The sequence below is a fragment of the Daphnia carinata genome, chromosome 6, assembly GCF_022539665.2.
Source record: "Daphnia carinata strain CSIRO-1 chromosome 6, CSIRO_AGI_Dcar_HiC_V3, whole genome shotgun sequence".
Lineage (NCBI taxonomy): Eukaryota > Metazoa > Arthropoda > Branchiopoda > Diplostraca > Daphniidae > Daphnia > Daphnia carinata.
In genome coordinates, this window is record NC_081336.1 from 10387298 (window position 1) to 10408882 (window position 21585).

General features: G+C 38.8%; 1 protein-coding gene, 5 long non-coding RNA genes and 1 pseudogene across 7 annotated transcripts; 6 read left to right on the plus strand and 1 right to left on the minus strand.

The window, feature by feature from the left end:
- The window catches only part of LOC130686343 (MFS-type transporter SLC18B1-like), a 96527-nt pseudogene that overhangs the window by 20683 nt on the left and 54259 nt on the right, over positions 1-21585 (plus strand).
- On the plus strand, positions 556-1204 carry LOC130686361 (uncharacterized). Its single transcript, XR_008999861.1, has 4 exons — positions 556-650; positions 736-803; positions 947-997; positions 1149-1204. It is a non-coding gene; the product is annotated as an uncharacterized LOC130686361 (long non-coding RNA).
- On the plus strand, positions 1393-1944 carry LOC130686350 (uncharacterized). Its single transcript, XM_057509504.1, has 2 exons — positions 1393-1582; positions 1640-1944. The coding sequence occupies exons 1-2, from the start codon at positions 1393-1395 to the stop codon at positions 1942-1944; spliced, it is 495 nt and encodes a 164-aa protein (XP_057365487.1).
- On the minus strand, positions 4058-4612 carry LOC130686363 (uncharacterized). Its single transcript, XR_008999863.1, has 3 exons — positions 4510-4612; positions 4260-4427; positions 4058-4199 (listed from the first exon to the last, which is right to left on the minus strand). It is a non-coding gene; the product is annotated as an uncharacterized LOC130686363 (long non-coding RNA).
- LOC130686360 (uncharacterized) lies at positions 11267-13093 on the plus strand. Of its 2 annotated transcripts, XR_009421123.1 has the most exons (6): positions 11267-11368; positions 11427-11611; positions 11664-11881; positions 11951-12153; positions 12212-12675; positions 12745-13093. It is a non-coding gene; the product is annotated as an uncharacterized LOC130686360 (long non-coding RNA). The 2 variants fall into 2 exon arrangements; XR_008999860.2 differs by having other exon boundaries at positions 11427-11881.
- On the plus strand, positions 18734-19689 carry LOC130686364 (uncharacterized). Its single transcript, XR_008999864.1, has 3 exons — positions 18734-18871; positions 18929-19290; positions 19350-19689. It is a non-coding gene; the product is annotated as an uncharacterized LOC130686364 (long non-coding RNA).
- LOC130686362 (uncharacterized) lies at positions 20805-21440 on the plus strand. Its single transcript, XR_008999862.2, has 3 exons — positions 20805-20966; positions 21027-21217; positions 21339-21440. It is a non-coding gene; the product is annotated as an uncharacterized LOC130686362 (long non-coding RNA).

Genomic DNA, 21585 nt, shown 5'->3' on the forward strand with positions numbered 1-21585 from the left:
ACCGAATGATAGTTATTCAGCTGCACATCAAATCCAAATTTTGTAGTGTGGCGTTCCACCTGATGAGGAAACATGGCAGAGATACGAGGATTTCCAAATAATTGGAACTTTTGGTAATTTGCGTTACTACTTCATTTTGTATGTTTAATGTAACAATATTGCTTACTTTTTAAAGACACGTATGAAGAAGCAAGAACAAGTCTTCCCCGTGTTGAAACTGGCCTGCCCATTCTTAATCAAGAAAACTCAGGCAGAGGAAAACGAGTCCCTAAAAGGAAGAAACTAAATATACCTGGACAATCAACAACAGAAATAGACAGCGAGGAAGAGTCTCTCACCCACCTAAAAAATCAGCACCCAGCAAAGGAAAGACGATTAAGAAAGCCTCCCATACAAACTCTGTCAAAGGAATGGCCACTTCTACTTTGCTTCCAATACCCCCTAGAGCCTTGTTGGTTTCTAAACAATCCAGCAATGCTTCAACGTCAACTAAAAAGGATAATTGATTTTTAACTTTTAACAAACCTATAAACCAAGTCTTATTGTCATTTCGTTTAGTCATTGCTGCTGCTTCTACTAGTAGAGAGGTTCCTCCAGTTCTGATAAACGTTTGTCTTCTAATGCTGTGGTCCTTTCGTCAAATTCGTCTCGTAATTATAATATTTAATACACTGTTGCATAACATTCATGCAACGCAATTTTTTATTAAGTTGAAAAATTTTCGTTACCTCATAGCGATATGTCAAGTCTGGAAGCGTTAATAGTGCGTTCCAATGCCGAAGTTCTGTCATTGAATGCGCCTGGTAATTATGCTGCTTATTTCGTTATTTTGGTACAGTTACTGTGGTCTCGTCTAGTATATCGTTTATTTTTGTTTCACGTTTCTTTTCGGACAAATGTGCCGGTCACTCTTGCGGTAATTACCTAACTTATTCTATAATTATAGAAGATACATCGTCTCCTGTGCATATGCCAAGTCAACAATCGTTTCAACCTGGTAATAATGATATTATTTACTTCTTAATTTTTGGTTCAGTTACTGTTGTCTTGTCTATTATATCGTGTTTTTGTTCGCCGTTACTATTCGGATTAAATGTGCAGTGCACTCCTTCTATAATTACCTTACTCTCCTTATTCTATAATTACAGAAGATTCGTCGTCTCCTGTGGATATGCAAATTCAACAGTCGATTCAGTCTGGTAATGTTAATTCTAGTTTAATGAAACCTTTTTTTTCAAAATATTCTTGTGCATTAAATAGGTAATTCCGACGACTCATATGGAATCCACCAGTTCGGTAATCATAAAAAATACCTTTCTTTCATCAACCTCTTTTTCAATACTGTTTTACATATTTTTCTTTATTTTGTTTATTGTTAACATATCAGAAAATATGCATCCGCAATTTAAGTACAATGGTGGTCATTACAACTGGGGAATGCAGCAGCCGTACTGGAACTATAATTCACATTTAATGAATTCTTCTTATCAAACACCATCAACTGTCCCTGAATTTCCGAGCCAGCAAAATATTGGAGCAATAACAAGCTATAGGCCAAATGAATCACATCATCTGCAACTTCGTAACTAATCAGAATATTTTCATTTTAAACGTATAATCCTTAACCATATTTTTTTAGATGCTGAAAGTAGTTCCGGCCCTTCTACATCCCGAGATTCTTCGTCTTATTATACTACGGATTCTCCATCGTCTCTTCCCATTCCAAAGAAAGTCAATCACGACAAAGAGAAATACTTCTCTGACCTTGCCAAGATTAATGAAAAGTTGTCTATGATCGATAAAAAAATTAATCCAGTTAACGAATGCATTGAGGAAATAGATGAAGGCATTGCTTCTCTTCCATTAAAAAACTTAGTATTGGAAGCATTCGAAAAAATTCTTAAAAAAGATGAAAATCTGAAGAAGCTAGTAAGTTTTCAATAATTTATATATTTCATTTAGTATGTTAAACTCCTCTTTCATTCATGAATAGATAGTCCGAAAAATCCGTCTTTCAGTAAAAAAGAATTCCAAAAATTCTGAAGGCGACTATGTGTACAAAGAGCGTGGAGAACAGTATTTGAAGATTCACTCTCTAAGGATGTAAATTGGCTTGGGAGACGTGATAAGAGAGTAAACGGCGGAATGGGAAAAAAAGGAATCCACTCTTGTCGTATAACGGAATTAGTAAGAGGTAACCATTTTATATAGAGAAGAAATATAAGTAAAGAGTAAAATAAGTAGTTAAATAAAAATATTTTATATTTAGTTAGAATCATCTCCAATTCAAAGTTTAAAGATCTGGAAAAAGAAGTGTTCGTCGCTGAAACCAAATCGTATCTTCATAATGCAAAAGGGCGTTTTGTGGCAGAACAAGCGAAACTTGCGGCGGAAGACAACAGCAGCGATTCTAATTAATAATAAGACTTGAATGTCTTCCTGTCACAGTTTGTAACTTGTGTTTCTTTGCCAATTGTAATTCGGATTTTAAAAATAAACTGTCTTTAAAAAATGTATTCTTTTTTTTGTATTTACTATTTATTTTAGAGCGATAAGTTCCCTATACAGTTATGTAGAAAGTGGCTTTTAGGATATTCGTAAGATATATAAACAAGATATCTCCACCCCATGACATTTAGCTAGTACAAAGCTAGTACAAAGATAGTAGTAAGATATCTAAGATGTACATAGATGTATCGCTATCTTTAAGATTGTGTGAAGATATCTTGTTCTACTAGGGATTAAAGTCACCACTTGAAACACTTAAATAATTTGATAAAATTTTATATGTTAAACAGGAATAAACCCGTTAATAACTTAGTATTCTTAAAAAAAAAAAAAATCAGGAAAATAGTTGTTAAATTATTAGTTAAGATTGACTATACGTTTACTATTGACGATGACGACAGATGGGTGAATTCAACACAGATGCTGAAAAACAAAGAAAACCAACACATTTCTACAGATTCATTATAACTTCTTGCAGTTGATGGCGAAATTTTCAAGAAACGAAACTAAGCTTCACTACTATCTAACACTACTTTTCTCCTACATTCAAGCTTACTTTCAAAATGTAAAAAAAGTTACTAATGAATTATCCACTAATCAAGCTTACCATCAAACTGAAGTATTGTTTTTTTAATTAACGCCAACTTACGATGTCTGTGCTTCTTCTAGTTTGAATAAATCTGTTCAATCAAAAACGTCAAGAATCCAAGTCCAGTACCAATGCCTCGAATTAAACCAAAATTTCTTAAGTGCAAAAAAAATTTGATTATCACCTTGATTCGTCATGATGTTCATCACATAGAACATATGAAATCCAAATCAAGTAAAAAGACTTCTTTGCTGCGAAATATTGCTTACTTCTTTGGGTTGGCTGTTTAATTCTGAATCAATGGTAGACGGACTCAAAGTGTTCTTCTTATTCCTTGATACATGGCACAACAAGGCTAAATCCATCCCCCCATGTCAGGAGAGGAAGGTATAGTCCATCCTTGCTACACGATCCATCGTTAAGTAGAAAGAGTTCGCCACGCCGTCGATACCCTTACAGAATTTAAAAATAAAAAAACATGATGCCCATAAGTTATCTACTGAAAATCAATGCATAAACCATTTTCCGCTACCTCATCATTTATGAGTTGATAGAACAAACCCTCATGCGTCCCGTACATATGCGCAATAGTTTGATTAATTAGCACGAACGAATACCTGTGGAATAAAGAGGGTAGTTTTTTAGAATAACAAACAACAAATAAGCAGACAAATTAAGTTCAACCTACGTAAAGTTTAATATTGCCGCTAGCCATTCGACCAAATAACCGTCCGATCCAGTCCAAGTGTAGGTGCCATTCGGTCCTCGCTTTTAAGTATCGAAAAGTGGTTGCTAAATCGGAATAAATAAAAAATAATTGATAAGCTTCGTACAATACCATTTTCACTAAAGAAGAGCACATTTAGGACATTACGATTACTTCTAACGAGAATACATCTACACTGGTACTTACATCAAACATTAAAAAATTGAAGTGTCAACCAGTAAAAAAAAATTGACCAAATCATTGTCAGATTAAACGTTTCAGCGTAGAAACAACTGTGTACATTGGCATTTGTGAGTGTTGAAGACTGGATTATAAATACATTGATTGCAATGCTATGGCTAAAAGTTTGCAACCAGGCTGTTAAAATCAATGAATCTGAATAAGAAAATACAATCAAATTTAAACATTAACAATTTAGTTGTAAATGTCAACTACTTGAATCGTTGATGAAGCCCAATTTCTCCATTTGGCGCCCTTTGGTATAACAAGGCCTTTTAAAGTTCACGTAGTAAAGATGACAGACAAAATTCTTCCGGTTTTGGGACTACCATTTGCAGTTATCTCGAATAACTTTACAGAACTGCAAGTTCACTCAGCAAAACCCTGGCAAAAAAATTACAAAATGCAAAGTGAATTTTCCCTACTTACTGGTGCTAAACAAATGATGAAACAAAAAGGTTTATACCGTGATTTAAAAATCCTTATTTTGTTTACTGTCAAAATGTCATGTGACTCAATTCATTACATTCTGCGGTATTGACCACTAGATGGCGTTCCTCTTACCTCACTTCCCTCCGCTAGATGTCACTGTTTAACGATTAAAATGGTTACGATTTGTACAGAACTTGATCTCGGCATGGCACGTTCTATAGCCGCTGTTCAATACGAAACCACCATTACGCCCCGGTATTTGATAACGCCAATATATTTAGTAGATGCCTATTTACTAGAGCAATCTGGCGGTCTAAAACTGTCAGATACCGGAACATATTGGCGATTTAGTAAGGAATGCCATGTCGGGAACTTAGAGCGCGTAGCTTAGGTTGTTTAGCATACGTTACTGTTCCTGATGCACTTCATGCCAGTACCGCACGTCGGAGTATTCCAACCTTACAATCATATCTTTGTCATAGCTCAAGATAAGCCGAGCCGTTTCGTGTCACTGCGTACGTGAGCAACCATCTTTCATTTGATCTATGCAATATATCGTTTAGCCCTTCCTAGCAGCGCTTTTGGTATTACTTGAGTTTCCTGATCGTCTTCTTCTGGTGTTGTTCAAAACCAGGATTGCTTAATCCCCAAATGATTTAGATCAGTTTCGTCCAAAATTTAAAACCTGACCCCCGGCAAGACAAATACTCCACGGTCGAGGAAATCGTTGAATCGCACCGCTGTCGCGACAACAATATTACACCCAGCTTGAAGATTTGACCGCTGATAGCTCGTGACAATTCCTCCATATACAATCACAGATTTTAAAACCGAATTGTAGGAGAATTAACACGCCCCCCGGTGAATTTGAATGGCCAATTCACGAGTGGGTGCGACAATTACAACTTCTGGCTTTTGCTCCATGGAATGAGACGCACCAGCAACACCTTGTTCAAGCAATATGTTCAAAACCGGTACCAAGTACGCCACCTGCATGAAAAAGTGTTAAATTTTAGATGACTTAATCAACGAATATCACAAAGGGTTTGTGGAATACCTTAGATGCAATTGGACCTTTTAGTAGTCGTAATTACCAGCGTGCCCACTCAAAATTACTTTTACTTCAACTTACCCAGTTCACACCGAACCCTTCGAATGAAGTCAGTACCAGGACATCCAGGTTTCAAAATTACTAAGCGTTAATTAATTGGACTACTGTTTTGCCGGAGCCCGTGACAGCACAACCAATTAAATTTCTTTTGGCAAGAATACCTGCAACGGAAGCTTTCTGAACAGGTGTTGGTTTTATGTAGCCAGAATTCTTAAGTTTTGAAGTAGTAGTAGGTGCAGGCCTGCTTCTTAGAATGATGTTATGTGTTGAGGTACATCTTTTCCTGTAATCTAAAGCAAACCGAATAGATATTTTCAAGTCACAAAATACAGTTTGAAAAATGGCTTACCTGGAGGACTACTTTCACATGTCACAGCTTCCGGAATATATTGTTCACTCGGCTTTCCATCTTCCGTCAATTCACTGAATAGATTCGGGCAGCTTTCCGAGGTGTGGCCAGCTTCATTACGCTGTGGTAAAACAATGAACACTGCAACATAAAATATTTTTGTGAAGATACAGTTGGTGCTTATGTTGTAACACTTGCTGCCACCAATGCCTCCTCCTTGTGGGAAATCCCTTGCTACATGGCCCTCTTCTTCGTTAAAAATGGACACCTAAAACGTTTTTGTTTTCTTTTTTACCTCATGGCAGGTATCACTTCCCCAACCGCCACGGTTTTGTCCTTCGAGAAACGTCCCCTTCCCCATACTATCAAAAGAACCAAGAAGTTAAATTCGCACATCTTTTTCGATATTTTCATCTTACTTTGTGACGTCAACGGGCCACTGCCACCGCCCCCACCAGCTTATGGACACTCTCTGCCAAAATATCCTTCTCGGCACTGTTAAACAAAACCATATCAAAGTAATCACACTAGGAATACAAGAAAACACTTACCTTGTGACAAAGGGCAGAAAACTAGATCAGAATGAAACAAATCTTTGCGCGTGCAGACATCAGATGTCATCTAGCGGTTAGAAATAACAAAGTTTTTCGACTGGCATCTAACGTCTGGCTTAAGAAACGTTTTTAACAGTGCCATCTAGTGTCCGGAAGAAAAAACTTTTTTGGACTATCTAGTGTCCGGAAGAACGAACTTTTACAGTGCCATCTAGTGTCCGGTAGAAGAAACACTTGGGACAGTTCCATCTAGCGATTCGAAATACTACGATGCGACTGCCATCTAACCTCTGGCACAAGAACCACTTTAAAGTAGTATTCGAAAACTTCCTCCCGTTCTTGTGCCTCGCGTTCATCCACTTTTTCGCAACCCTCTTCGTCTTCCGACCCTACATCAGCACCTTCCTCAGCTACAGGACCACGCGGTGAACCAATTAGACCTGGACTTCTTCAATTACTTCTTGAGCTACTCCGTGGTCTTCCTCTTCTTCCGGTTCCTCTTCCTCCTCAACTTCATCGTAATCTCCTTCCAATTCTTCTTCCTCCTCTCTCCCAACAGATTTATTGTCAACTCCTTCAGCCTCATCGCTACTAGAATCCAGGTCATAGATCCACGTCAAATCCATAAAGACGTATTGAACTAGACGATGTTTCGTAACGTCGTCCACGTCCGGCCTTAAATACGCCGATAGCAAAGCATACAGTGATGGAGGTGGATAAGTTTGAATGTCCCGTTGGTTTGTTGTGCCTTTTTCTTCTGCCAACAGCTCCAAGACGGACGCAGGGACCAGTTGGTCAATCAAAAGAACTTCAGCTGCTTTGACAGAGGAACTGAGACTCTCAATCTCAGATTCCCTATTCCGGTAGAATTGTTCCAGCTGGCGGCGAGGATAGGGCGATAAACTGCAGCTTTCGTTGACGTTCGTTGAGTTTCGAGTGTTCGTTGAGCGTTGACAGTGCAGCTGTCGCTCCATTTCTTGGCACGAGTGATCGAAAAGGATGTTGCAAAGATTTTCACGCAGGGAAGTTGACTACTTGCTGCCATGCCCATTTCTCAACAAAGTACGCTCGCAGTCCACCGAAAAAAATCATAGGTCAGACTTGTTCATTTAACCCCAAAGTTCTTTCACATTTTCACCACGATGAGGTGAAAATGTTTGCTCTAGCGATCGATCGTTGAATTTTTCTTGGTTTCTGTTAAACTTTAAATTATTTAACTTAGAGCAAGTGACGTCTCGTACGATCACCAGGTCAATGCAATGAGAAGTTGTAAAAGTAATTCAATTGTTTTTCTTTGTTTAGGCTATTCCCAAAAACTAATTGAAATCGTGTTTCATAAGCCACATTTTTTTAACTGGTAGCCCTACGTGGTAGGACCATCGAAGCTCTTCACTAAGTATTAAAACACTAGAATTCGTTGAAGCATTTTTTTTAACAGCTTTATTTTTTAAATCCAAATTATTTCCGAAAGTACAGGCAATCTGTAGTAACCAACATTGAATTTCTGAAAGAAATCGAAAGAAAAGAGAAGATGGAGAGGTATAACTAGGAAAATGTAAGTATGCTTAGAAAACCTGTGGATTTTCTTCAAATCACGTCCCATCTAAACGAAGGTGCAAACTTCACATCACATTCAAAATGGCAGCTATTGAAATTTAAAAGACTTGTTTACAGTGTCTGCAACGATGGTCCCCTATTTTCAATAACTACAAATAGACGGCATCTAAGAATCAAGAATGAAACGTAAGTGAAGGAATGAAAAATGGATCATTTCTGAATAAGAAAACCTGTCCACTTACACAGTACTAAAGTACTTACACAGCAGACAGGTATTCAAAGTATCAAAAATGATCATTGTCATCAATTCTTCCTTCAGTCTGATAGAACCTTCTGAAACCAAATACATTGGCTGAAACTTGGTGGCATCATGATAACCGAATGAAATTGGGGGTGGGAGAGAGGTGACAATGGCCATAACGATTAAAAAAATTTTCCGCTTTAACAGCATAGTAATTTCATAACCAATTATGCCATTGTCGTCTCTCTTCACCTATTAACGTTCAGTGTATCAAAATGCCGATGTTCCGTAGCCAATGCACATCAGTCGCCAAAGTTACAATCAAAAAGAAATGAAAAATCGATACCATTTCGATTTCGAGACACTGACTTGAAATTTTACAAAGATGAACCGAAGCGGACAAATAGAAATCTGACTGCGGCGAAATTGTCATTAAACGAGGCAGCAGAGACGCGTAACAAACTAGAAAGGCAGATAGAAGTGAATCAGAAGCAACTTCGGTTAGCTAAGAAGAACGACATGAAGAAAATGAAAGCACTAAAAAAGTTGTTACGTCAAACGAAAAAAGAATTGATCAGCACAAAAAAAGAATTGATCAGCACGAAAAAAATTCTGCGAATGCAGACGGCACAATACGGTAGGGAGCAAGAGCAAGAAAACAGCGCACCGGTAAATGAAACTGATTCTGCTCAAAATATTTTAGTAGACGATTCTGGCATAGCGGATGAATCTACTACCAGTGTAATTGAGCTAGTCCCGAGATCTGTTTGCCAAGCAGAGAACAGCGCACCGGTAAATGAAACTGATTCTGCTCAAAATATTTTAGTAGACGATTCTGGCATAGTGGATGAATCTACTACCAGCGTAATGGAGCAAGTCCCGAGATCAAAAGCATCCCCGTTTCTTGGGCGCCGGAAGGAGCTGTTAAGAATGCTCGAGCCCCCTCCCACAGACACCGATACAGTAAGCGGCGCAGCGATCAACACGACACCTGCAAAGGACGTCAAACAGTCGAAGCCATCGTTCTTCGAGCGAATGAAAAAGAAATTAGTTAAACCGGGATTTTTGACAGAAGACAAACCCATCAAGACCAAGGATTGGCGGAGAAAAAGGCCCAGACGAAAAAGGCCCAGACGAAAAAGGCCCGCGAAAAAGGCCCATACGAAAAAGGCCCACACGAAAAAGGCCCACTTTTTTCCAAATTGAAAAGTGGGCCTTTTTCTCCATTGGTCTGGGCCTTTTTCTCCGTTAAATTTCCAAATTCCTACAATCTTTAACATGTTTCCAAAAAATATTTCCCACCTCCTATTCCGTGGAAGTTGGAATGTACAAAGGTTGCTGAAACCGTGACTTTCAATAAGGTTTGCCGATGAAATAATGTTAGCGTTTGTACGCTAGGTAATTTATATTTTTTTATTCGGTAGCAATCTGATTTTGAATTATGTTAGTATATATCTATTGCTAATATCACGTTAAATAAAGTTCATTTTTCACAATTTTTGTTTATTGAACTACTATAGCTGCTTTAAATATAATATAAGAAATACATGTTTTTCGCACTTATCGTGTGAAATTTATATAGTAGTTTTGAAAGTAAAAAAAAAGAATATTATAATTCAATATTCATTCTCATACCATTTATTTCCTTATCACATTTTCAATTCTTCACACAATTACAAAGAGCCAAATTAATGTATTAAAATCATAACCTACTGCTATAACTATGCCAGCTAGGCGGTGACTGCTGACTGGGATTGGAGCGCTTTTCACCCAAGCAATAAATATTTCGAGCAAAACAGGAATATTTGATTTGCCTAGGAACGTCTATGAGTAAAACTGAAATAGTTAATGCATTGCTTTTGTTACAGAGCAACCTTTTGTTAAAGAATAACGTCACCTTTAGTACGAGAGAACCATCTACGTCTCTGGTAAGAACGCGCGCTTTTCCAGCAATTATAAATGATTTTTTACGTTCTTCGTGTCTTGTTTTCCCTTATGCACATTTTCTAGCATCTATTGGTTACCTTATTACACACACATACTACAGTGAAATATAAGGAAGCTTTGCACTTGACGTTAACAAAGCTACTAACAATTATAAATCCATTGTAATTATTTTATACCATGAAGAACTTTTTTTATGGGAGTCTGTTATTAGTGAAGACACTAAACCTTTTAAAATGAATCTTAGATTTTGTTTCTTTAAATTTTCCACGGTCATGGAAAGCATGCTAGTGTATTGTTATAAAAAACTATCACGACATGGCTTGCACATGAAAGAACACGAGTTTAGCTTGTCCATGAGACAGTATCATTATTTCATACGATAAATTTGACTGTTTTTCTTTGGTTTATTCACTTAATGTTCTTTCTTTTCAGTTTAATTCTTAATGTTGGTTTGTCTTTTTTTCTGTAGTTATTGTTTTCTCTTTTCCTTTTCTTCGTTTCGTTCAGCGCAATTTATGTTACTTTCTGATTTGATCTCGTTCATTAATTGATTTGGCAAGCAATTCCACATAGTCTTTTACCTATTGCAATACAGAAAGGTTAAAAGTTTTGAAGATCTTACAAATATTTTTGTCAAATTGAAAGTTTACCTGAAAACCTTCAGCTCTTTGCAGAGCACCTTTTCACGCCTGTTTCTCTTCAATACTTCTCGCATTCAACTTCAGTTTGGCCATCCAAGATTTTCACTTTGGCTTTGAGTTTTTTTTTTATCGTTGCCACTTTTGAATCTAAAGTGGTCTTGTTCAGAATGGGTGAGGGATAAGATAATTCTCCTAAATCAAATTTGTTGAATACTAGGCAGCCTTCACTGTTGAAAATTTGTGTTAGCAGTGTACTTGTTGGTCTTGGTTCAGGAATACCTGTTTTGACAAACTCTGTGGGATCAGAGGTTGATGACACTGATGCTGCCTCGGTGGCTTCTGCAAGTTTAGCAATTCAGAACCACTTCTTGTTATTTTTCTACATTCTGTTACATTCCAATTGAAAGTGTATCTACAGTTGACGATCTCAATAGCAATAAGGTTGGTGTTGAACAGGAAGAATGTCTAGCAGCTAACACCTCACACTTAACAGGTATGTGTTAATCTTTACGTTTAAGGAAGACGGGCCAGCTTATTCCATCTATTTTCAGGGAAAAGGCTGGATTTGTCTGATAGAACAATGAAAACCAAACTTAAAAGGAGTTAGAAAAATTGAAGAAGAAGAAATTAAAAAAGAAAAATAACAAGAAGTGGTCCTGAATTGCCCAACTTGCACAAGCCACCGAGGCAGCATCAGTGTCATCAACCTCTGATCCCACAGAGTTTGTCAAAACAGGTATTCCTGAACCAAGACCAACAAGTACACCGCTAACACCAATTTTCAACAGCGAAGGCTGCCTAGTATTCAGCAAATTTGATTTAGGAGAACTATCTAATCCCTCACCCATTCTGAACAAGAACACTTTAGATTGAAAATTAGCAACGATAAAATAAAACTCAAAGCCAAAATGAAAATCTTGGATGGCCAAGCTGAAGTTGGAATGTGAGAAGTATTGAAGAGAAACAGGCATGAAAAGGTGCTTTGCAAAGAGCTGAAGGTTTTCAGGTAACCTTTCAATTTGACATACATATTTGTAAGATCTTAAATAATTTTAACCTTTCTGTATTGCAATAGGTAAAAAACAATGTGGAATGGCTTGCTAAATCTATTATGAAACAAGATGAAATCAAATCAGATAGTAAAAAGAAGTTGGCTGAACGCATCGAAGAATAGGAAAAGAGAAAGGAATAACAACAGAAAACGAGAAAAGCCAACATTAAGAAAAAGAAAACTGAGAAGAAAGAACATAAACTGAATGAACGCCTCACACTTAACAGGTATGTGTTAACATTTACATTTAAGGAAGACCGGCCAGTTTATTCCATTGATTTTCAGAGGAAAAGCTGGAATTGTCTGATAAGACAACGAAAATCAATTTAAACGGAAGTTAGAGGGAATGAAGAAGAAATTAAAAAGAAAAAGTAAGAAGAAGAGGTCCTGAATTGCCAAACATGCTCGAGCCACCAAGGCAGTATCTGTGTCATCAACCTCTGGTCTTTCAGAGTTTGTTAAAACAGAAATTCCTCAACCAAGACTAGCAAGTACACTGGCAACACCAATTTTTAACAGTGAAGGCTGCCTAGTTTCCAGCAAATTTGATTTTGGAGAACTATCTAATTCCTCACCCATTCTGAAAAAGACCACTTTATATCCAGAAGTGGCAACGATTAAAATGAAAGAAAATAAAACTTAAACCAAAAATGAATATCTTGGTAGGCCAAGCTGAAGCTGAGAATGCAAGAAGCATTGAAGAGAAACAGGCATGAAAAGGTGCTCTGCAAATAGCTGAAGGTTTTCAGGTAAACTTTCAATTTGACAAAAATATTTGTAAGATCTTCAAAACTTTTAACCTTTCTGTATTGCAATAGGTAAAAGACTATGTGGAATTGCTTGCCAAATCAATTAATGAACGAGGTCAAATCAGAAAGTAACATAAATTGCGCTGAACGAATCGAAGAAAAGGAAAAGAGAAAGGAATAACAACAGAAAAAGAGAAAAGCCAACATTAAGAAAAATAAAACTGAAAAGAAAGAACATAAACTGAATAAACTAAAGAAAAAAGGCAAATTTACCATATGAAAGACTGATACTGACTCATGGATGAGCTAAACTCTTGTTCTTTCATGTGCAGCCATGTCGTGATAGTTTTATAGAAAAATACACTGGCATGCCTTCCATGATCGTGGAAAATTTGAAGAAAAAATATCTTAGATTCATTTAAAAAGGTTTAGTGTCTTCACTAATAACGGACTCTCATTTTAAAAAAAAGTCCGTCATGGTAGAAAATTGATTTGTCATTATTAGTAGCTTTGTTAACGTAAAGTGTAAAGCTTCCTTATATCTCAATGTATTATGTGATGTGTAATTAGGTAATCAATAGCTGCTTGAAAATGTGCAAAAGGTGAAAACAGGACACGAAGAACGGACAGAATGATTTATAGCAGTAGGTTATGATTTTAATATATTTATTGGGCTCTTTGTAATTGTTAAAAGAATTGAAAATGTATAAGGAATAAATGGTATTAGAATCAATATTGAATTACATAATCTTTGTTTTGGTCCTTGCCTCAGACGATAATTTAAGTTTGTAATATTATTCCTATAAACATTATTTATCAAATGTTAATGATAATAAACTAGTCTTCGTGGTAACATATATTTTTGTTCCCAGCAACCACAAAAGCCCCGCGGAACTCATTCAGTTTCCGTATTCCCAACGAATCAGTGGTCTTTACCTATGGCATAAGTATCGACAAAAAGAAGCTATATGGGAGATGGACTGGGGGTTGGGGGAATAATGAAAGAGGGTGGACAGAACAAGGCTAAGTGCGAAAAACATTTATTTTTTGTATTATATTTAAAAAAGCGATGGTAGTTCAATAAACAAAAATTGTGAAAAATGAACTTTATTAAACGGGATATTAGCAATATATAAATACTAATATAATCCGACATTAGATTGCAACCGAATAAATAATCAAAGATTAACTAGCGTACAAACGCTAACATTGTTTGATCTCTGCAAACCTTAAAGAAGATCACGGTTTCAGCAACTTTTGTACATTCCAAATTCCACGGAATAGAAGGTGGTAAATACAATTTTCGAAACAAACATAAAGTTTGTAAGAAAATGGAAATTGAGCGGAGAAAAAGGCCCAGTCCAATGGAGAAATAGGCCCACTTTTGAATTAGGAAAAAAGTGGGCCTTTTTCGTATGGGCCTTTTTCGTCTGGGCCTTTTTCCCGGGCCTTTTTCGTCTGGGCCTTTTTCGTCTGGGCCTTTTTCTCCGACCTCCAGACCAAGTCCGTGCAGGTAACAATGAACGGGCATCAAGTGGATATGGTGATTGACAAAGGCTGTGAACATTCCATCATCAGTTTAGACCAATGGCAAAAATTAGACGAGCCAGACTTAACGCCTTTTACGAAGATCACTTTGGTCATGGCGAAGCGTATTTGAGATATGCCCCTTGGCCGGGCGATTCTCAATGCCGGAGTCTGCCGGCTCAGCGTAAAGTAGTGGTATTGGGTCCTCTGAAACCCAATGCAATAGCCGCGATACGTCTAGGCAGCCGGTTGGGCCACCGTGCTACTATGACTTGGCGGAATGGACCGCAACGACGCCCGACAATTGCTCTGGAGGCCAACGACCTCAAAACCGATGCCGAGACGGGGCGCGGCCAATATGACGGACACGAATAACAAAACGCTAGATTACTTGCGATCCTTGGCGTCGAGTGCCCCCGGGTCGAATGGATCTTCAAGTGAAGCGACGGCAAAAACAGGATCCAATCCGGATGAAAATTGCTTCAAAAGCAGCTTCGTTGTAGCCGTCGAGAAAAGGAGCCGGGCAGAACGAAGAGGGCTGACGGGCGGAAGTAGCTTATCACGGCCGGGCAGAAGTTGACGGCCAGTTGCGACGGGCAGCAACACAAGTGATAACAAGCGAAACTTGATAGTAATTACCAGCAGGAATGAAGAGCCGACTCCGGGGGCTTCGGTGAAACTCGTGTGTATTATATTCGGCCAAAACCGGCCTTTATATACTCAATTTACAAAACACCGTTGACTGATATATATAATAGCACGAACATAAATATCAACGCTGGAGTAGATGTCACCGTTGTCCCGTCACCCGTTTCAGCCTCAGGAACTGCCGCTGACCTCCAACCTCCAACTCTCCTTGGCCGACCCTCTGTCGGTTACTCCTCCGGCACTGACCTCTTCCCTCTGGGCTAAAACTGGCTCCAGTCACGATGGGTTTTAAATATTCATTTCCTCTGGGCTAAAACTGGCTCCAGATCGGGCGTCTTTAATATTCATTTCTGCCTTTTCGACAGAGACCGCCCTACATAGCTGTAAACTACGTACGGTTATTTCAATATTATAGTCAAGCGTCTCCACCTTCTATCGTCGGAACTTATAGCATCAAGTCCCGCTTACATTCCATCTATTACCGTCTACCGGTATTTCTCGTACCGTCACCGGGAACTTCTTGGTTAGTTCCCGCCTCATGATGGACTTACCCCGGCAACCGACTCTCTGGTTCCGAGTGCCCCGCATCTCCGCTTCTACCCGTCTATCTCTTCACCGTCCCCTTGGACAGTGTTGGACGTCGGATTTTCCGACAGCGTACAGGGAAGTTCAAAGAGCACGTAAAATGGGATGACCTCGTTGGATTTTTCTACCCCTTTGTTGAATTAGACGGCGAATCATTTGAAACCCCAATTTACGTGTGTGCAGGATATAAGGCTATGCCCAACTTCCTGGGTCGTAGACACTTCCACAAGCTCCGTTTACATGAAGAAAATGCGCATTTGATCAAAATAACACGCACAACGGGAAATGAAACGCCTCCCCAAGCGCAGTCAACAAAATCAGATGCCGGACCTAAAACAGTGCTAGACTTGACCGGTTCTATGATCAATTACTTGGGGTTACGCATCGAGATGGCAAAGCAAAAGAATAATGAAAATCGCGAAGAGTATGAGCAGCACATGTCAGAGACCATAATGGACATAATGGTAGCGTTCGAGATAAAAAGGGCCGAGTCCGAGAACGAATTTGAACCGCTAGTCATTGAGCTCGAAGAATCCAACTGTATCGACAACCTCAGGAAGACTTTTTCTAAGCTTAAAAATATTTATGAAAATGACAGAAGGAGGTCCTGCGAAGTTATACGTGATGCAGAAGACGAGCTTAAAAATAAAAAAAACAAACTTGCTTCTGCGTCATCGGAAGTAGAGCGCGCGGAACTAACCGAACTTGTCCAGCGAAGAGAAAAAGCCCTGCAAGTGATTGTCGAAAACGAAAATATCGATTTTGAGAAGAAGATGGCAGAAGTGGCTTTCGCCAAAGAAATGTTTCCGGAGCCAAAGGCAGAAAAAAAGGGGAAGAAATTCTTCAAAAGACTCAAAACGATGTTTGGACATCGTTCTTCTAACAACGAAATGAAAGCAGAGGAGAAGAAGGTCTAACAATGAATATGTTTTGAAGCTTAGATAATTCTGTGTGCTTTGGTTTTGTTTAAATTCGTAACGTTTGAAGGAAGGGGCAAAATTGATCTGATTCGATGTGGTGGCTGCAAATTGATGGCATTATGCTCTACTGGACGGAAGTGAATGGCGACATACGACAATGAACATCTTTGACGCTTAGGAAACCTGTTTGCTGTCAAAGGAAGCAGTTCCCTAATCTCATTATGGTCATTGTCATTGGTATCGATTTTTCATTTCTTTTTGATTGTAACTTTGGCGACTGATGTGCATTGGCTACGGAACATCGGCATTTTGATACACTGAACGTTAATAGGTGAAGAGAGACGACAATGGCATAATTGGTTATGAAATTACTATGCTGTTAAAGCGGAAAATTTTTTTAATCGTTATGGCCATTGTCACCTCTCTCCCACCCCCAATTTCATTCGGTTATCATGATGCCACCAAGTTTCAGCCAATGTATTTGGTTTCAGAAGGTTCTATCAGACTGAAGGAAGAATTGATGACAATGATCATTTTTGATACTTTGAATACCTGTCTGCTGTGTAAGTACTTTAGTACTGTGTAAGTGGACAGGTTTTCTTATTCAGAAATGATCCATTTTTCATTCCTTCACTTACGTTTCATTCTTGATTCTTAGATGCCGTCTATTTGTAGTTATTGAAAATAGGGGACCATCGTTGCAGACACTGTAAACTAGTCTTTTAAATTTCAATAGCTGCCATTTTGAATGTGATGTGAAGTTTGCACCTTCGTTTAGATGGGACGTGATTTGAAGAAAGTCCACAGGTTTTCTAAGCATACTTACATTTTCCTAGTTATACCTCTCCATCTTCTCTTTTCTTTCGATTTCTTTCAGAAATTCAATGTTGGTTACTACAGATTGCCTGTACTTTCGGAAATAATTTGGATTTAAAAAATAAAGCTGTTAAAAAAAATGCTTCAACGAATTCTATTGTTTTAATACTTAGTGAAGAGCTTCGATGGTCCTACCACGTAGGGCTACCAGTTAAAAAAATGTGGCTTATGAAACACGATTTCAATTAGTTTTTGGGAATAGCCTAAACAAAGAAAAACAATTGAATTACTTTTACAACTTCTCATTGCATTGACCTGGTGATCGTACGAGACGTCACTTGCTCTAAGTTAAATAATTTAAAGTTTAACAGAAACCAAGAAAAATTCAACGATCGATCGCTAGAGCAAACATTTTCACCTCATCGTGGTGAAAATGTGAAAGAACTTTGGGGTTAAATGAACAAGTCTGACCTATGATTTTTTTCGGTGGACTGCGAGCGTACTTTGTTGAGAAATGGGCATGGCAGCAAGTAGTCAACTTCCCTGCGTGAAAATCTTTGCAACATCCTTTTCGATCACTCGTGCCAAGAAATGGAGCGACAGCTGCACTGTCAACGCTCAACGAACACTCGAAACTCAACGAACGTCAACGAAAGCTGCAGTTTATCGCCCTATCCTCGCCGCCAGCTGGAACAATTCTACCGGAATAGGGAATCTGAGATTGAGAGTCTCAGTTCCTCTGTCAAAGCAGCTGAAGTTCTTTTGATTGACCAACTGGTCCCTGCGTCCGTCTTGGAGCTGTTGGCAGAAGAAAAAGGCACAACAAACCAACGGGACATTCAAACTTATCCACCTCCATCACTGTATGCTTTGCTATCGGCGTATTTAAGGCCGGACGTGGACGACGTTACGAAACATCGTCTAGTTCAATACGTCTTTATGGATTTGACGTGGATCTATGACCTGGATTCTAGTAGCGATGAGGCTGAAGGAGTTGACAATAAATCTGTTGGGAGAGAGGAGGAAGAAGAATTGGAAGGAGATTACGATGAAGTTGAGGAGGAAGAGGAACCGGAAGAAGAGGAAGACCACGGAGTAGCTCAAGAAGTAATTGAAGAAGTCCAGGTCTAATTGGTTCACCGCGTGGTCCTGTAGCTGAGGAAGGTGCTGATGTAGGGTCGGAAGACGAAGAGGGTTGCGAAAAAGTGGATGAACGCGAGGCACAAGAACGGGAGGAAGTTTTCGAATACTACTTTAAAGTGGTTCTTGTGCCAGAGGTTAGATGGCAGTCGCATCGTAGTATTTCGAATCGCTAGATGGAACTGTCCCAAGTGTTTCTTCTACCGGACACTAGATGGCACTGTAAAAGTTCGTTCTTCCGGACACTAGATAGTCCAAAAAAGTTTTTTCTTCCGGACACTAGATGGCACTGTTAAAAACGTTTCTTAAGCCAGACGTTAGATGCCAGTCGAAAAACTTTGTTATTTCTAACCGCTAGATGACATCTGATGTCTGCACGCGCAAAGATTTGTTTCATTCTGATCTAGTTTTCTGCCCTTTGTCACAAGGTAAGTGTTTTCTTGTATTCCTAGTGTGATTACTTTGATATGGTTTTGTTTAACAGTGCCGAGAAGGATATTTTGCCAGAGAGTGTCCACAAGCTGGTGGGGGCGGTGGCAGTGGCCCGTTGACGTCACAAAGTAAGATGAAAATATCGAAAAAGATGTGCGAATTTAACTTCTTGGTTCTTTTGATAGTATGGGGAAGGGGACGTTTCTCGAAGGACAAAACCGTGGCGGTTGGGGAAGTGATACCTGCCATGAGGTAAAAAAGAAAACAAAAACGTTTTAGGTGTCCATTTTTAACGAAGAAGAGGGCCATGTAGCAAGGGATTTCCCACAAGGAGGAGGCATTGGTGGCAGCAAGTGTTACAACATAAGCACCAACTGTATCTTCACAAAAATATTTTATGTTGCAGTGTTCATTGTTTTACCACAGCGTAATGAAGCTGGCCACACCTCGGAAAGCTGCCCGAATCTATTCAGTGAATTGACGGAAGATGGAAAGCCGAGTGAACAATATATTCCGGAAGCTGTGACATGTGAAAGTAGTCCTCCAGGTAAGCCATTTTTCAAACTGTATTTTGTGACTTGAAAATATCTATTCGGTTTGCTTTAGATTACAGGAAAAGATGTACCTCAACACATAACATCATTCTAAGAAGCAGGCCTGCACCTACTACTACTTCAAAACTTAAGAATTCTGGCTACATAAAACCAACACCTGTTCAGAAAGCTTCCGTTGCAGGTATTCTTGCCAAAAGAAATTTAATTGGTTGTGCTGTCACGGGCTCCGGCAAAACAGTAGTCCAATTAATTAACGCTTAGTAATTTTGAAACCTGGATGTCCTGGTACTGACTTCATTCGAAGGGTTCGGTGTGAACTGGGTAAGTTGAAGTAAAAGTAATTTTGAGTGGGCACGCTGGTAATTACGACTACTAAAAGGTCCAATTGCATCTAAGGTATTCCACAAACCCTTTGTGATATTCGTTGATTAAGTCATCTAAAATTTAACACTTTTTCATGCAGGTGGCGTACTTGGTACCGGTTTTGAACATATTGCTTGAACAAGGTGTTGCTGGTGCGTCTCATTCCATGGAGCAAAAGCCAGAAGTTGTAATTGTCGCACCCACTCGTGAATTGGCCATTCAAATTCACCGGGGGGCGTGTTAATTCTCCTACAATTCGGTTTTAAAATCTGTGATTGTATATGGAGGAATTGTCACGAGCTATCAGCGGTCAAATCTTCAAGCTGGGTGTAATATTGTTGTCGCGACAGCGGTGCGATTCAACGATTTCCTCGACCGTGGAGTATTTGTCTTGCCGGGGGTCAGGTTTTAAATTTTGGACGAAACTGATCTAAATCATTTGGGGATTAAGCAATCCTGGTTTTGAACAACACCAGAAGAAGACGATCAGGAAACTCAAGTAATACCAAAAGCGCTGCTAGGAAGGGCTAAACGATATATTGCATAGATCAAATGAAAGATGGTTGCTCACGTACGCAGTGACACGAAACGGCTCGGCTTATCTTGAGCTATGACAAAGATATGATTGTAAGGTTGGAATACTCCGACGTGCGGTACTGGCATGAAGTGCATCAGGAACAGTAACGTATGCTAAACAACCTAAGCTACGCGCTCTAAGTTCCCGACATGGCATTCCTTACTAAATCGCCAATATGTTCCGGTATCTGACAGTTTTAGACCGCCAGATTGCTCTAGTAAATAGGCATCTACTAAATATATTGGCGTTATCAAATACCGGGGCGTAATGGTGGTTTCGTATTGAACAGCGGCTATAGAACTTGCCATGCCGAGATCAAGTTCTGTACAAATCGTAACCATTTTAATCGTTAAACAGTGACATCTAGCGGAGGGAAGTGAGGTAAGAGGAACGCCATCTAGTGGTCAATACCACAGAATGTAATGAATTGAGTCACATGACGTTTTGACAGTAAACAAAATAAGGATTTTTAAATCACGGTATAAACCTTTTTGTTTCATCATTTGTTTAGCACCAGTAAGTAGGGAAAATTCACTTTGCATTTTGTAATTTTTTTGCCAGGGTTTTGCTGAGTGAACTTGCAGTTCTGTAAAGTTATTCGAGATAACTGCAAATGGTAGTCCCAAAACCGGAAGAATTTTGTCTGTCATCTTTACTACGTGAACTTTAAAAGGCCTTGTTATACCAAAGGGCGCCAAATGGAGAAATTGGGCTTCATCAACGATTCAAGTAGTTGACATTTACAACTAAATTGTTAATGTTTAAATTTGATTGTATTTTCTTATTCAGATTCATTGATTTTAACAGCCTGGTTGCAAACTTTTAGCCATAGCATTGCAATCAATGTATTTATAATCCAGTCTTCAACACTCACAAATGCCAATGTACACAGTTGTTTCTACGCTGAAACGTTTAATCTGACAATGATTTGGTCAATTTTTTTTTTTACTGGTTGACACTTCAATTTTTTAATGTTTGATGTAAGTACCAGTGTAGATGTATTCTCGTTAGAAGTAATCGTAATGTCCTAAATGTGCTCTTCTTTAGTGAAAATGGTATTGTACGAAGCTTATCAATTATTTTTTATTTATTCCGATTTAGCAACCACTTTTCGATACTTAAAAGCGAGGACCGAATGGCACCTACACTTGGACTGGATCGGACGGTTATTTGGTCGAATGGCTAGCGGCAATATTAAACTTTACGTAGGTTGAACTTAATTTGTCTGCTTATTTGTTGTTTGTTATTCTAAAAAACTACCCTCTTTATTCCACAGGTATTCGTTCGTGCTAATTAATCAAACTATTGCGCATATGTACGGGACGCATGAGGGTTTGTTCTATCAACT

What these genes read in the sequence shown, in the direction of transcription:
- LOC130686350 (XM_057509504.1), top strand. Translation starts at nt 1,393, where the DNA reads ATGCATCCGCAATTTAAGTACAATGGTGGTCATTACAACTGGGGAATG. An exon ending in ATCACATCATCTGCAACTTC is followed by an intron (nt 1,583 to 1,639) that starts GTAACTAATCAG and finishes ATATTTTTTTAG; the next exon opens with ATGCTGAAAGTAGTTCCGGC.